The sequence below is a fragment of the Melanerpes formicivorus genome, unplaced genomic scaffold (genome assembly GCF_026170545.1).
Source record: "Melanerpes formicivorus ecotype bairdi unplaced genomic scaffold, bMelFor1.0.p_v2 SCAF_94, whole genome shotgun sequence".
Classification (NCBI taxonomy): Eukaryota; Metazoa; Chordata; class Aves; order Piciformes; family Picidae; genus Melanerpes; species Melanerpes formicivorus.
Genome location: NW_027142446.1, coordinates 1,029,834 through 1,043,962, shown reverse-complemented (window position 1 = coordinate 1,043,962; position 14,129 = coordinate 1,029,834). Strand labels below are relative to the sequence as shown.

The following is a 14,129-nucleotide window of genomic DNA, read 5'->3' as shown; positions in this document are numbered from 1 at the left end:
GTGAGGGTTAGTCTCTTCTCCCAAGTAACAAGTCATGGGAGGAAATAGCCTCAAGTTGCACCAGGGGAGGTTTAGATTGGATATGAGAGGAAGCGTCTTCCCTTCAAGGTTCTCAAGCCCTGTAACAGGTTCCCCAGGCGTGTGGCTGAATCCCCATCCCTGAAAATGTTTCAAAGAGGCAGAGATGTGGGACATGGTTCAGCACCAGCCTGGGTGGAGTTGGGCAACAGTTGGACTCCATGATGTTAAAGCACATTTCCACCTGAAACCATTCTGTGGCTATGTAAGTTTGGGCAGAATGTGTGATTTGCTTCCTGGACATGATCACATGGGAGCAGGGAAGTCATTGTGCCCTGTACTCTGCACTGGTTAGGCCACAGCTTGAGTCCTGTGTCCAGTTCTGGGCCCCTCAGGTTAGGAAAGATGTTGAGATGCTGGAAGGTGTCCAGAGAAGGGCAACAAGGCTGGGGAGAGGCCTTGAGCACAGCCCTGTGAGAAGAGGCTGAGGGAGCTGGGGTTGCTTAGCCTGGAGAAGAGGAGGCTCAGGGGAGACCTTCTTGCTGTCTACAACTAGCTGAAGGGAGGTTGTAGCCAGGTGGGGGTTGGTCTCTTCTCTCTAGCAACCAGCACCAGAACAAGAGGACACAGTCTCAAGCTGCACCAGGGGAAGTTTAGGCTGGAGGTGAGGAGAAAGTTCTTCACTGAGAGAGTCATTCCCCATTGGAATGTGCTGCCCAGGGAGGTGGTGGAGTCCCCATCCCTGGAGGTGTTGAAGAGGGGATTGGATGTGGCACTTGGAGCCATGGTCTAGTCATGAGGTCTGCGGTGACAGGTTGGACTCGATGATCTTTGAGGTCTCTTCCAACCCTGGTGATACTGTGATTCACAGGCATCAGTCAGGAGCTGGTCTGTCATGGCAGACTGGTTTCCTGCTGCTGGGCCCTTTGTATCTCAGCTTGTGCAGTGCCTGCTGCAGCAGTGGCCATGACACCGGCCTGCTTTGCTGTGGGAACAGTCTGGTTGTCCTGTGCTCACAAAAGCATGCTCAGAGTCAGTTTATCTATGCACAGACTGCATTATTGTCTCACCAAACAATGTCTCAGCACTAGGATTGCTTCATTAGGTTCATGCTACCCAGACATCATTATGCAGGAGCTAAGAATAGCTCATTGAATCCAAACTAATGATTAGAGAGGAAGAGCAGCTCTGGTGGCTGCTCCTGAGCCAGCACACAGGATGCAGTCATTCAGGAGCACCCACATGTGGAGCCATGCAGTGTGCTGCTTCTGGTGGACAGGCTCCTTCCCCCACACTGAGTGCAAGTTCAAGGTGTCCCTGAATTATCCTATGATCATAGAATGGCAGGGGGTGGAAAGGACCTCCAGAGATCATCCAGTCCAACCCCTCTGCCAGAGCAGGATCACCTTGGGCAGGCCACACAGGGGCACATCCAGGCAGGTCTTGAAAGTCTCCAGAGCAGGAGACTCCACAACCTCTCTGGGCAGCCTGTCCAGGGCTCTGTCACCCTCACAGCAAAGACTTGTTTCCTCATGTTGAGGTGGAACTTCCTGTGTCCCAGCTTGCATCCATTGCCCCTTGTCTTTTCATAGGACACCAGTGAAGTGACTGGAACCTTCTTTTTGACACCTACCCTTCAGATATTTGTAAACATCAGTGAGATCTCCTCTCAGCCTTCTCTTCTCCAGACTGAACAGCCCCAGCCTTTCCCCAACAGACACATGCTCCAGTCCCTTCAGCAGCCTCATAGCCTCCATTGGACAGTCTCTAGTGTCTTGACCCTCTTGAACCGAGGAGCCCAGAACTGGACACAGTACTCCAGATGTGGCTCACCAGGGCTGAGTAGAGGGGGAGAAGAACCTCTCTTGACCTGCTGGCCAGAGCCTTCTTAATGCACCTCAGCATACCATTGGCCTTCTTGGCCACCTGAGCACATTGCTGTCCCATGGGTAACTCATTGTCACCCAGGACTCCAAGGTCCTTCTCTGCAAAGCTACTCTCCAGCAGGTCACCCCTAACCTCTACAGGTGCATGGTGGTGTTCCTTCCCAGCTGCTCTACACTGATCCTTGTTGAGCCTCCTGAGGTTCCCCTTTGCCCAGCTCTCAGCCTGCCCAGCTCTCACTGGATTATCTATCATTATCTTATCTATCATCTATCCATCCATCTGCCTGCCTTATCTATCATTACCTTTCTCCTCAGCCACCAGAAGGCCCTAGGAGCAGGCAGCAGCAGCTGACCCAGTACCCTCTGCCCAGCTCAGCTTGTCAGTAGTGCTCATCACACACTTCAGGGAAGATGGAACTCAAGGGAAGGCTTCTGCAGGCGGCTCAGATGAAGCTGCCCCTGTGGGGTTTTGCTGTCTGTGTCTGTCCTGGTCCCCCAGGGGATTGCACATCCTTTGGAAATGCAAAATCTGCCATACTGTTAGTCTCTTGCTGCTCACTAACATTTTCTCCTGCCTCTGTCTAAAACACACCCAACTCTTCTGCACTCCTTGAAGCTGGATGTTTGCAGCCAAAGTGGTGCAAGCTTTGATGCCTGTGATTGCTGATGGGTGTCACTAGGCCTATGGATCAATGCTGCTGCTGGCCTCTTCACTGGTTGTTCTGATCTTACTAAATGTGTTACTTTTCTGCTAGAACTTTAGAACAACCCTGAGATTATCCTCCTTAATAAATCTGGTTTAGAAATGTTATTAATATCTCTGGATGCTGAATAAACTCTGCTGGTTTGCCACACTGAGCTTCCCTCCCCTCTGCTGCACCCTTGGGTAGCTCCAGGCTACGTGCTGATGCTGCAGAGGCACAGAGGGATCCCTGCCACCAGGAGTTTTTAAGCAGATGAGTGTTGCACAGACCAGGTGGGGAGGGGGGCTGGGGCCGTGCTGCCATGCAGCAGAAGCACAGCCCTGCATCCACACCGCCGGCAGCCACAGGCCCTTGCACAAACTGTTCTCAGGGCTTCCTGAGGAACAGCAGGAGAAAAGGGGAAGCAGAGGGCAGGTTACTTTCCAAATGCCTTCCAAACTGTTGTCTTGACTTCAGACAAGATGCCTCTTCAGACTGCTGTGGATTTGACATTCAATGAGTTATAAGAATTTAAAACTAATGTTACCTTCTGCTAGGAGGCCAGGCTGAGGGAGCTGGGGGTGCTCAGCATGGGGAAGGGGAGGCCCAGGGACACCTAACAGCAGCCTGCCAGGACCTGGAGGGCGCTACAAGAAGGATGGAAAGAGACAGTTTGCAAAGGCCTGCAGTGATAGGATGATGGCTTCAAACTAGAGCAGAGCAGATTTAGATTGGATGTCAGGAACAAGTTCTGCACCGTGAGAGTGGTGGAGCACTGGAATGGATTACCCAGGGAGGTGCTTGAGGCCCCAGCCCTGGAGATATTTGAAGTGAGGCTGGACAGGGCTCTGGGCAACCTGATCTAGTTGGGGATGTCCCTGCTGAGTGCAGAGGGGTTGGACTGGATTTGCTTTGGAGGTCCCTTCCAGCCCAGCCCATTCTGTGACTCTATACAAATGTCCATTGAAGCATCAAAGACACTTTCCCTCCCCTTCCTTTCTAGCATGGCCTGACTGTGAAAGACATTTCTCTGATTTTGGGGCCAGCACAGCTCAGGTTTGCATGGCAGCCAGCCCCAAGCCTTCACTTTGAGATGTTATCCCAGAATGCCAGCTTGGAAGGAGCCCCAGAGATCAGCTGGTCCAACCTTTAGAGCTAAGGATGTTCTGCAGTCTCCCTGAACGCCACATGGCCTGGTCTAAGAGACCTGTGTTAGGAGTTGCTGTGGTGGCCCGGTCTGACCTCCTGCACACATGCTGCAACTGTATGAAAATCATCCTCCCAGGTTTGGGTCAGATACTGTTGCTGTTCTGTCTAGAAATATTCATTCTGAGTTTGGGCTGTAAGTTGTGTGCCTGCAATGGAGGTACAAGAATGAGCAGGACTGAAGAGCTGAGAGGAGTCCTGTGGTGGTGCCTGATGTTTGGTTGATGTCACCCAGGTGCTGGGTCCTATGCCTGGGTCATACCAATCCCATGCAATACTCCAGGTGTGGGGCAGAGTGGCTGGAGACTGCCCAGCAGAAAAGGAGCTGGGGCTGCTGGTTCACAGCCAGCTGAAGACGAGCCAGGGTGTGGCCGAGGCAGTCACCAGCAGCCTGGCCTGCATCAGGACTAGGGAAGCAATTGTGCCCCTGCACAGGCCACTGGGGAGGCCAAGCCTCTAATCCTGGGCTCAGTTTTGGGGCCCTCACTACAAGAAGGGCATTGAGGTGCTGGAGCGAGTCCAGAGAAAAACAATGAGGCTCATGAAGGGCCTGGAAAACAGGTCTGGGGAGGAGCAGCTGAGGGAACTGGGAGTCTGGAGAAGAGGAGGCTGAGGGAGACCTCATTGCTCTCTACAGCTCCCTGAGAGGAGGCTGCAGGGAGCTGGGGGTGGGCTCTGCTCCCTGGTATCAGGTGATAGAATGAGAGGAAATGGCCTGAAACTGTGCCAGGGGAGGCTCAGGTTGGATATGAGGAAGAATTTCTTTGCTGCAAGAGTGGTCAGGGGTTGGCACAGGCTGCCCAGGGAGGTGGTGGAGTCAGCACCCCTGCAGGTGTTCAAGCAATGTGTGGCCCTGGCACCTGGGGAGATGGTCTGATGGCCACGGTGGGGTTGGGCTGCTGCTTGGACTGGGTGATCCTAGAGGGCTTTTCCAGCCAAAACACTGCTATGATTCTATGCTTTGCCTCACTCCCAGCAGGCAGGCAGGCAGCAGGAGAGCGTGTGGCAGCTGAGGGCAGGAGCCCTGGGCTCTCACAGCTGAATGCTTCTCCCCAGAGCCCTCTGCATAAACCTCTTCTCTGCCCTCTCCAGAACCGCTCACGCAAGAGCTAAGGCCGATGCTGCGGACCAGGCCGCTCAGGCTGCTCGCCAGGAGTCTGACATTGCAAGAGCAGTTGCCAGAGAACTCTCACCAAACTTCTACCAACCAGGTAACTGGAGGCTGAGGTGGGGGGGGGTGGTTCTGGCGGGGGGAGGAGGGTTCCCCTGGTTCTCCTTGCCCTGGAAGGGTCCTGGGTTGAGTTGGCAAAGCCGAGCTCGGGGTGAATGTTGTCACTTCCACAGCAACAGCAGCCCTGGGCAGTCATGGGGGTCTGCATGGCTGGAGCTGGTGGTGGTGCAGTTTGGAAGTGTTTGATGGATTTTGCTTTGTATAAAACCAGCTGTGGTGAAAAGCCAGTACCAAGCCTACACCTCTTCCTCAAACCAGCCCCTTCTTCAGGAGAGTGTCACAGGCAGGCTTCAGAGAGCAGAGATCAACAGGAGCTGGGGCTGGTTCTGTCATGTTTTGAGGGAAAGAGCCTTAACTTTTCTGCTGTCCAAGGAAATTCCCACAGTCCTAGAGAATGCTTTACCATAACAGATGATGCTTCCCAGCATAGAGGGACAGAGCTGTTGCAGCAAGTCCAGAGGAGGGCCACAGGGATGATCCAAGGGCTGGAGCAGCTCTGCTGTGAGGATAGGCTGAGGGAGCTGGGGGTGCTCAGTCTAGAGAAGAGAAGACTCCAGGGGGAACTTAGAGCTGTCTGCCAGTACCTGAAGGGATCCTGCAGGAAGGCTGCAGAGAGACTTTTCCTGAGGGTGTCTAGAGACAGGACAAGGGGAATGGTTTGAAGCCAAGGGAGTGCAGGGTTAGACTGGAGCTTAGGAAGAAGTTCTGCAGTACAAGGGTGGTGAGACTCTGGAATAGGCTGCCCAGGGAGGCTGTGGATGCCTCCTGCCTGGGGGTGTTCAAGGCCAGATTGGAGGAGGCCTGCAGCAGCCTGGTGTAGTGGAAGGTGTTCCTGCCCATGGCCAGGTGATTGGAACTGGATGACCTTCAAGATCCCCTCCAACCTAAAGCATTCTGTGCTTCCATGAATCTCTGGTAAGTTTTGTAGCTCAGGCTCTGACAGAGAAAGCTTTCCACTTTGCTAAATTGTCCTGAAAATAGGTTCCTGGGGGGAAGCATCCTTTGTCTCTAATTGCTTGTGCTGCTCAGCAGTGTGTGCAGGTGTGCTGGCAGCAGCCAGGAAATGTCTGTGGTGCATTAGGAGGGCTCTTGAAAAAGAGGGGGGGAGAAGTCAAAACAGCTCTGTAAACAACAGTTAAGTTGCTTTATTTTCTGTCTCAGTGGCTGAGCTCCTCGTTACCTGTGGCTTAAATTCATGTAGAAAATCCAAGAAGGCCACCAGCATCCTGGCCTGGATCAGCAATAGTGTGACCTGCAGGTCCAGGGCAGGGATTGTTCCCCTGGCCTCAGTGCTGGTGAGGCCACGCCTTCAGGCCTGGGGTCAGTTCTGAGGTCCTCATGCCAAGAAGGACGTTGAGGAGCAGCTGAGGGAACTGAGGTTGCTCATCCTGGAGAAGAGGAGCCAGAGGGGAGACCTCATTGCCGTCTACAACTCCCTGAAAGGAGGCTGGAACAAGGCTGGGGGCTGGTCTCTTCTCCCAGGCTGGAAAGGGCCGCAGGAATGCTGGAAGATCCCAGTACCAAGTGAGAGAAGGAGAGGAAATGGCCTCAACTTACAGCAGGGGAGGTTTAAGTTGGACGTTAGAAACTTCTTCACTGAGAGGGTTCTCAAGCACTGGCACAGGCTGCCCAGGGAGGTGGTTAAATCCCCATCCCTGCAGGTGTTTCAAAGCTGCAGAGCTGTGGTGCTGAGGGCCATGGTTTAGCACCAGCCTTGGCAGTTAGTGAATGGGCTTTTCCAGCCCTAAGACTCTGTGGCTCCATGATTCTGTTCTGTGACTGACAGGCTTACAGGAGCAATTGTCCCTGAAGTTGTTCACACTGGTCTCAGGCAAAACCAGGCTTTTCCTTTGCTGTAGCAGGGATTTGTCTGGTGGTTCATAGCTGTGAGGATGGAAAATCCTTGCAGAGCCCTCCCCACAAGGCTCCACCTTTGGAGATGCAGCAAGTGTTGCAGTGTCTGGAGAGGCCATGTTTGCAGAGCCTTTCTGTCACCAAAGAGCAGGAGTTTGGAGAATTCCCAGCTCTTACCTCTTTGTTTCCCTCAGGCATCACTACACTTGCAGATGTGTCAGAAGGCGGCAACCAATGGAACCTGAGCCGTCCCCTCCACCCCAGGAGTCATCCAGGGACACTTTGAGGCTGTCTTTGCTTGGAGCAAAACAACCTCTGCTGTTCTGTGTCTCCAGCAAAGCAAGCACAGGGCAGGTGGCTCACAGGAGGGCTCTGCACACTGCAGCAGAAAAGAAAGGCTTTGGGCACCCAGTGAAAAGGGGGAGTGTTGCCCAAGCCTTCAGGGATGCTTTGCCTTACCTATTGCAGTCTCTATTCCACAGGCCATCTCTTGGAACTCCATTCTCAGGGGGTAGGCTGAAGACTGGACAGCAAAGCCATTTGCCCTTCTGCAGAGATGTCCTGCTCGTCAGAGACTGCTGCAGTGGCTTAGCTTGGAAGGGATCTCACAGATCATCTGCTGCCATGGGCAGGGACACCTCTCAACTAGCCTTGGGTGCTCGAGGCCTCATCCAGCCTGGCCAAGAACACCTCCAGGGAGGAGGCATCCACAGCCCCCCTGGGCAGCCTAGTTTCAGTGACTAACACTTGATTACAGGGAGGAGGGGCAAAACTGCTTTGCTGTAGGGTAATGGTGGTCCTGGCACTTTACCAGAGAGCATCTGCAGTGGTTCATGGCAGATGATCTGTCAGGCCAGCCAGCTGCCAGGAGAACATCCCTGGCTCACCAGAACAACTCTGTGAGCTCCTAAACAAGGCAGGAGAGAAATCAAGGAGCAGTTTATCAGTGCTCTCTAAAGAGAGGGGCAGAATTTCTTTAGGTGAAATACATGAGAAGAGAACAAAGATTTCCTGCTGAAAAGAGTAAGAATTGGTTGGATTGTGCCAGTGGCTTTCCCTGTGATGTTTGGTTGCTGGGACAGCATCAGTATAAAGGTGCTCAACGTCACAGGCTTCAGAAGGAAGTGTCTGCAGCTTACTAAGGCAGTTTCTGGGGGCTTCTGATGCCTGTAAAGAGCAGCTGTAGTTTGCATGCTCTGTGACCAGTGGTGTTTGTCCTCATCCCCAGGAGATAACAAATCCTCTACACATTCACAGATTGCATTGGCTTGGAAGGGACCCTCAAAGGTCATCTTGTCCAGCCCCCCTGCAGTCAGCAGGGACACTTCCAACTAGATGAGGCTGCCCATCCTTCCCATCTCCCTCCTCTCTGCCACCTCCACCTCCTCCAGTGCACAAAATGCAAGCTCCATATGGACAGGAAGGAGAGACTTCTGCCTGATACTAATTAACTGGAATGTCCTGGCTAAATGCATGTGGACCAGGCCAGATTTCTTTGTTTTAAAAGCCACTTGCAAGCAGCATTTTGCCTGATTGGAGTTAGCAGCCATGCCTTGAGCACCCAGACGCTCACAGGTTATTTTTAGTCACACAAGAGCCTGTTCATGTTCTGCAATGATTCGACATAGGCCTTCCCCATCCTCACACAGCTCCTGTCAGGATTCTTGCTGCAGCAGCTTTCCTCCACCACTTACTCTCTCTGTCCTCTTTCCACACAACTCTGCAGAAGCCACAGGCTAAAGAAGTGTCCTAGGGCACTGCTGCTGTATTTGCTGTATTAGGTGTGCTAAAGAGAGGTCAAAGGCCAGAAAGAGGTAAAAGGAGTGCTCCTGCCCTCCCCTGTCTTTTTATACCTCTTGGCATAACTCTTTTCACAACTTGACTTCCAAGTTTATCACCAGTCTCACCAAGCCCTAGGTAGAGAGGCTTCCATCCTTCCACAACATTCCCTTTGCCCAGTACAAGGCCCTTCCTGCTTTCTGGAAGCCTGCAGCCATCCTGCCCCACTGCCATGCACAACACTGGCTCAACCCACTCTGCAGACTGGAGATGAGGAAGAAGTTCTTCAGACTGAGGCTGGTGAGACACTGGAACAGGCTGCCCAAGGAGGTTGTGGATGCCTCCTCCCTGGAGGTGTTCAAGGCCTAGAGCAAGCTGATGTAGTGGAAGGTGTCCCTGCCCTTGGCAGGGGGGTTGGAACTTCCTATCTTTAGTGTCCCTTCCAACCCATTCTATGGATCACTGAATCTGCAACAAGGGCTTGCTTGGGAGGAGGAAAGAGGTGAGAGGTTGTGAAGAAGTAGCTTTAATTCCTCAGGATGCTTTCTCAATCTGTCCAACATACCTCTGAGTCATGCAATCAAATGATTTTCTTACCCAAAAAAGCATGTAATTAGTTTTAGGGAATTAACTTTGAAAACTAGTAAGAGAAGGTGAGACAGGTTCCTGCAGAGAGCTGAAGCTGCTGCCATCACTCTCATTTTCACAGGCTTCCAGTCAGTGCTGAGCTAGTTAATTAACATCCAGATATAACTTGTAGTTGCCTAGTAAAGGCCACAGAATCTGCCTACTAAGCAAGCTAGATAGAAGCATCCTGGACTGCTGTCTTAGCTGGGTGCCTGGCTTGAGGAAGCTTCTGGAGTTCTAGTCTAGGCAGAGCTGCCTGAGCAGCTACCATGAGGTCATTGGTTAGAGCAATATCTGAGAGAAAGAGTCATTGGTGGCTTAGTGTCTCCTTTCTCCTGTTCAGGATTCTTTGTTTGCTCCCAAATGAACCTTTCCTTCCAGTGGAGAGCCATGGAGGTGCTGAGGGGCCTAGAGCATGTCTGACAAAGAGAGGCTGCAAGAGCTGGGGTGCAGAGCAGCCCCAGAGGGGATCTTCTCAATGCTCAGCAAGAGCTAAAGGGTTGGGATCAAGAGGATGGGGCTGGGCTCTTGTCAGTGGCACCCAATGACAGGACAAGTGGCAGAAAGCACACACTGGAACCCTAGAGGTGCACTGGAACTTAAGGATAGACTTTGGTGTGAGGGGCAGGAGCCCTGGGGCGGGCTGCCCAGAGAGGTTGTGGAGTCTTCTCCTCTGGAGACTTTCAAACCTGCCTGGATGTGTTCCTGTGCAACCTGGCAGGGGGGTTGGACTGGATGATCTCCAGAGGTCTTTCCCAACCCCACCATCCTGTGAATCCGTGTGATGCTGTGGTTCCAGCACTGGGAAGCTGCCCCCTGCAGCCAGGTTCTGTAGTGGTGTGTCACAGCGTGCAGCAGCCAAGGGCACGAGGAAGGAGGCTCTATCACATGGGAGTATTATCACAGTGTCAACATTTCCATTGTAAATCCTATTTATATCTGTGGCAGAAATGTTTGTGCCATGGTCAAATCCAGCTAAGAAGGTCTGTGTGGTGAGAAGCTTCCTCACAGTGCTCACATTGTGGTGATTTATCTGGAAAGGACTTTATTATAGCAGGGAGAGATGAAAGCCTGCTGGAAAATGTGAACTTCCTCAGGTTATTTGATTTTTAACCTGTGATGTGGAGTAGGTGAACCTGCAGGGGCCTTGCACTAGATGAGCTCTAGAGGTCCCTTCCCACCCACAGCATGCTGGGATTCACCAAGGCCAAGTGCAGGGTCCTGGGCTGGAACAATCCTCGTTATCAGTCCAGGCTGGGGGATGATGAGCTTGGGAGCAGCCCTGCAGAGAAGGACTCGGGGTGCTGGTGGATGAGAAGCTGGGCAGGAGCCTGCAGTGGGCACTGGCAGCCAAGGGCAGCCTGGGCTGCATCAAAAGCAGCGTGGCCAGAGATGGAAAGAGGGGATCCTGCCACTGCTCTGCTCTGGGGAGCTGCAGTGCCATGTCCAGCCCTGGAGCCCTCAACACAGGCAGGAGATGGACCTGATGAGTGAGGGAGAGTGGTTGGAAATTAGAGCAGAGCTGCTGTAGCAGCTCGAGTCACAGAATCACTGCATGTCAGGGGTTGGAAGGGACCTCCAGAGATCACCCAGTCCAACCCCCAAGCAATGCAGGGCCACTTAGGGCAGGTCACACAGGAACATGTCCAGGTGGTGCTTGAAGATCTCCAGAGATGGAGACTCCACAACCTCTCTGGGCAGCCTGCTCCAGGGCTCCAGCACCCTCACACAGAGAAGTTTCTCCTCATGTTGAGATGAAACTTTCTGTAATGGAGTTTAGGTGCATTGCTCCTCATCCTGTCACTGGGTACCACTGAAGTGAGCCTGGCTGCATGCTCCTGACAGCCACCCCTCAGATAGTTGTAGATATTGATAAGGTCCCCTCTCAGCCTTCTCTTCCCTGGACTAAACAGCCCCAAGTCTCTCAGCTTTTCCTTCACAAGAGAGTTGCTGCAGACCCTTCATCATCTTTGTAGATCTCCACTGAACTCTCTCCAGCAGTTCCCTGTCCCTCTTGAACTGGACACAATGCTCCAGATGTGGTCTCACTTTGGGCTGAGCACAGGAGGAGGAGAACCTCTCTTGACCTGCTGGCCACACTCTCCTTAATGCACCTAATTTTACCCTTGGCCTTCTTAGCCATCAGGGCACATTGCTGTCCCATGGGTAACTCATCGTCACCCAGGACTCCAAGGTCCTCCTCTGCAAAGCTACTCTCCAGCAGGTCACCCCTAACCTCTACAGGTGCATGGTGGTGTTCCTTCCCAGCTGCTCTACACTGATCCTTGTTGAGCCTCCTGAGGTTCCCCTTTGCCCAGCTCTCAGCCTGCCCAGCTCTCACTGGGTGGCCACACAGCCTGACAGGGTATCAGCACTCCTTCCAGTGTGGTATCACCAGTCCCTGTGCTGCAGCAGATGCTTCCACCTTTGCAGGAACCACCCTGAGAGAGCACAGTGCCACAGAGCCTCCATCCCAAACCTGTGTGCGGTGCAGGCAGACTGCCAGTAGAGCAGGCAGGGCACAGCCCACCCCAGCAGGGCACAACCCACCCCATCAGCAGAGCACAGCCCACCCCAGCAGGGCACAACCCACCCCATCAGCAGAGCACAACCCACCCCAGCAGGGCACAGCCCACCCCAGCAGGGCACAACCCACCCCAGCAGGGCACAGCCCATCCCAGCAGCAGAGCACAGCCCACCCCAGCAGGGCACAACCCACCCCAGCAGGGCACAGCCCACCCCATCAGCAGAGCACAACCCACCCCAGCAGGGCACAACCCACCCCAGCAGGGCACAGCCCACCCCATCAGCAGGACACAACCCACCCCAGCAGCTCTCTTGTGCTGTGCAAAGCTGAGAACAGAGCAAACCCAGGGGTGTGAGAATCTGGCCTGGGTTTGGCCAGGTGTGTGCCTGGCTGTGCATGGTGAGCAGGAAATGTGTGCTGTGGGCAGTGCCCTTGGGCCTTGCCTGCTGTGTGAGAGGAGTGTTGGATGTGCCTTTAGCAAGGCCTCCTTGTTTCCATCCATGTCAAGGCCAGGAAGAAGCACTGGCAAACATTTGGCAGAGCTGCATGGGGAGAGGTGCAGCAGGAGCATGTTTCCCCTTCTCAATCCAGAAAAGGCTTTCCAGTTGGGAGCAAGTCCCTGCCCATGGCAAGGGGTTGCAGCAGGGCATCCTCAAAGGTCCCTTCCAACCATAAACCCTTTTATGATTCCATTTTATGAGTTAGGTGTTCTAGCAAAACTGGGTGAAAGTTGTTTGTGATACTGCACAAAACTGCTTCCAGAGGGCAGGAAAAGCAGCTGAAAGGACAGCCTTGGTCCACAGTTCTTTGTGTTCTGGGGTTCTGCACAGGACATTAAGCAATCTTTGCCAGTGACTGCCTGTTGTAGGGGCAAGGGCTTGAAACTGGAGCAGGGGAGATGTGGGTTGGACTTCAGGAGGAAGTTCTGCACAATGAGGGTGGTGAAATGTTGGAACAAGTTGCCCAGGGAGGTGTTTGAGGCTCTGTCCCTGAAGACATTCAAGACCAGACTTGGTGTGGCCCTGGGCAGCCTGCTCTAGTTGGAGGTGTCCCTTGCTGAGTGCAGGGGGTTGGACAAGATGCCCTTTGAGGTCCCTTTCCACCCAGTGCAGTCTGTGACTCTCTCCTTAGCAAGCAGGGACAGCTGCCTGCTTTCAAAGCTGTTCCTGCTCAGGGCCACCAGCTTTTCAAGTGCTCCTGGGTGGGAGGTTGGTGTAGTGCAGCTTCCAGATGGCTGAGTGCTGCTGTGCCTTGGTCAGGCTGTGGCAGCAGGCTGGTCACACAGGGGTGCTCTCTTGGTGCTGTGTTTTTAGGTCATGTCAGTAGCAGCTGGTTTGAAGGACAGCAGGCTGGCAGAGCAAATCAAACTGTGCCAGGGCATGCAGGCAGCACTCTCCATGACGTTCATGGGGCTGGGCAGTGAGGAACCATTGGCACATGCTGGCTCCTGTGTTGCCTCCAATGCAGCATGGGAGGAAAGGCTGCCAGGGGTACTGCTTGAGGAAGCAACAATGCTAGCATCAGAGAGAGAGCTCTGGCTGTGTCAGCTGGAGAATACTTCAGCAAAGCAAAGGAACTGTCAAGGCAAGGAGGAGGAGGAGGAAGTGAGGAGCAATAAAGCTGGGGAAGGGTCTGGGGAGGAATAGCTGAGGGAGCTGGGGTGTTCAGTCTGGAGAAGAGGAGGCTGAGGGAGACCTCTCTGCTCTCTGCAGCTCCCTGGAAGGATTGCAGTGAGGTGGGGGTTGGTCTTCTTTCCTTAGTATCAGGTGATAGAATGAGAGGAAATGGCCTGAAATTGTGCCAGGGGAGATTAAGAAAAATGTCTTTGCTGCCAGAGTGGTCAGGGACTGGCAGAGGCTGCCCAGGGAGGTGGTGGAGTGCCCATGCCTGGAGGGGTTCCAGAACCCTGTGGCCATGGCACCTGGGGATGTGGTTTAGTGGCCATGTGAGGTTGGGCTGATTGTTGGACTGGATGATCTTAGAGGCCTTTTCCAACCAAACAGTTCTATGATTCTGTGGTTACAAAAGATTCCAAGGAGTTTACCTTGTAGCCTGCTTTCCTGGGCAGCCCTGCTACTTCCTGCTAGTGGCATTAAGTCCGGGGGGAGAGAGCAAATTGTAAGATAGCCAGGAAAAACCCAGCAGCAAAGGCAAAGTAAAGCAGACACACGGGCTTTAAACATTAGTTCAGGCAACATTTTGCATTTGCCCTGTGCTAGGAAAGCTGCTCAGGAGTGCTGAAAATGTTGATCACTGACATGCAGCCAGAGGAGAGGAAGTGAAGCAGCCACCCAGAGCTCACTTTCTTTGGCACCTTA

At 53.4% G+C, this 14,129-nt stretch overlaps 1 protein-coding gene across 2 annotated transcripts in view; it reads left to right on the top strand.

Moving 5' to 3' along the window:
* The window catches only part of JPH1 (junctophilin 1), an 86,835-nt gene that overhangs the window by 56,473 nt on the left and 16,233 nt on the right, over window positions 1-14,129 (top strand). For both annotated transcript variants that reach the window (XM_068165864.1, XM_068165866.1), the window contains exon 3: window positions 4,886-5,004. In XM_068165864.1, the coding sequence (XP_068021965.1) occupies window positions 4,886-5,004 (119 nt within the window). The remainder of the gene's footprint in view (window positions 1-4,885; window positions 5,005-14,129) is intronic.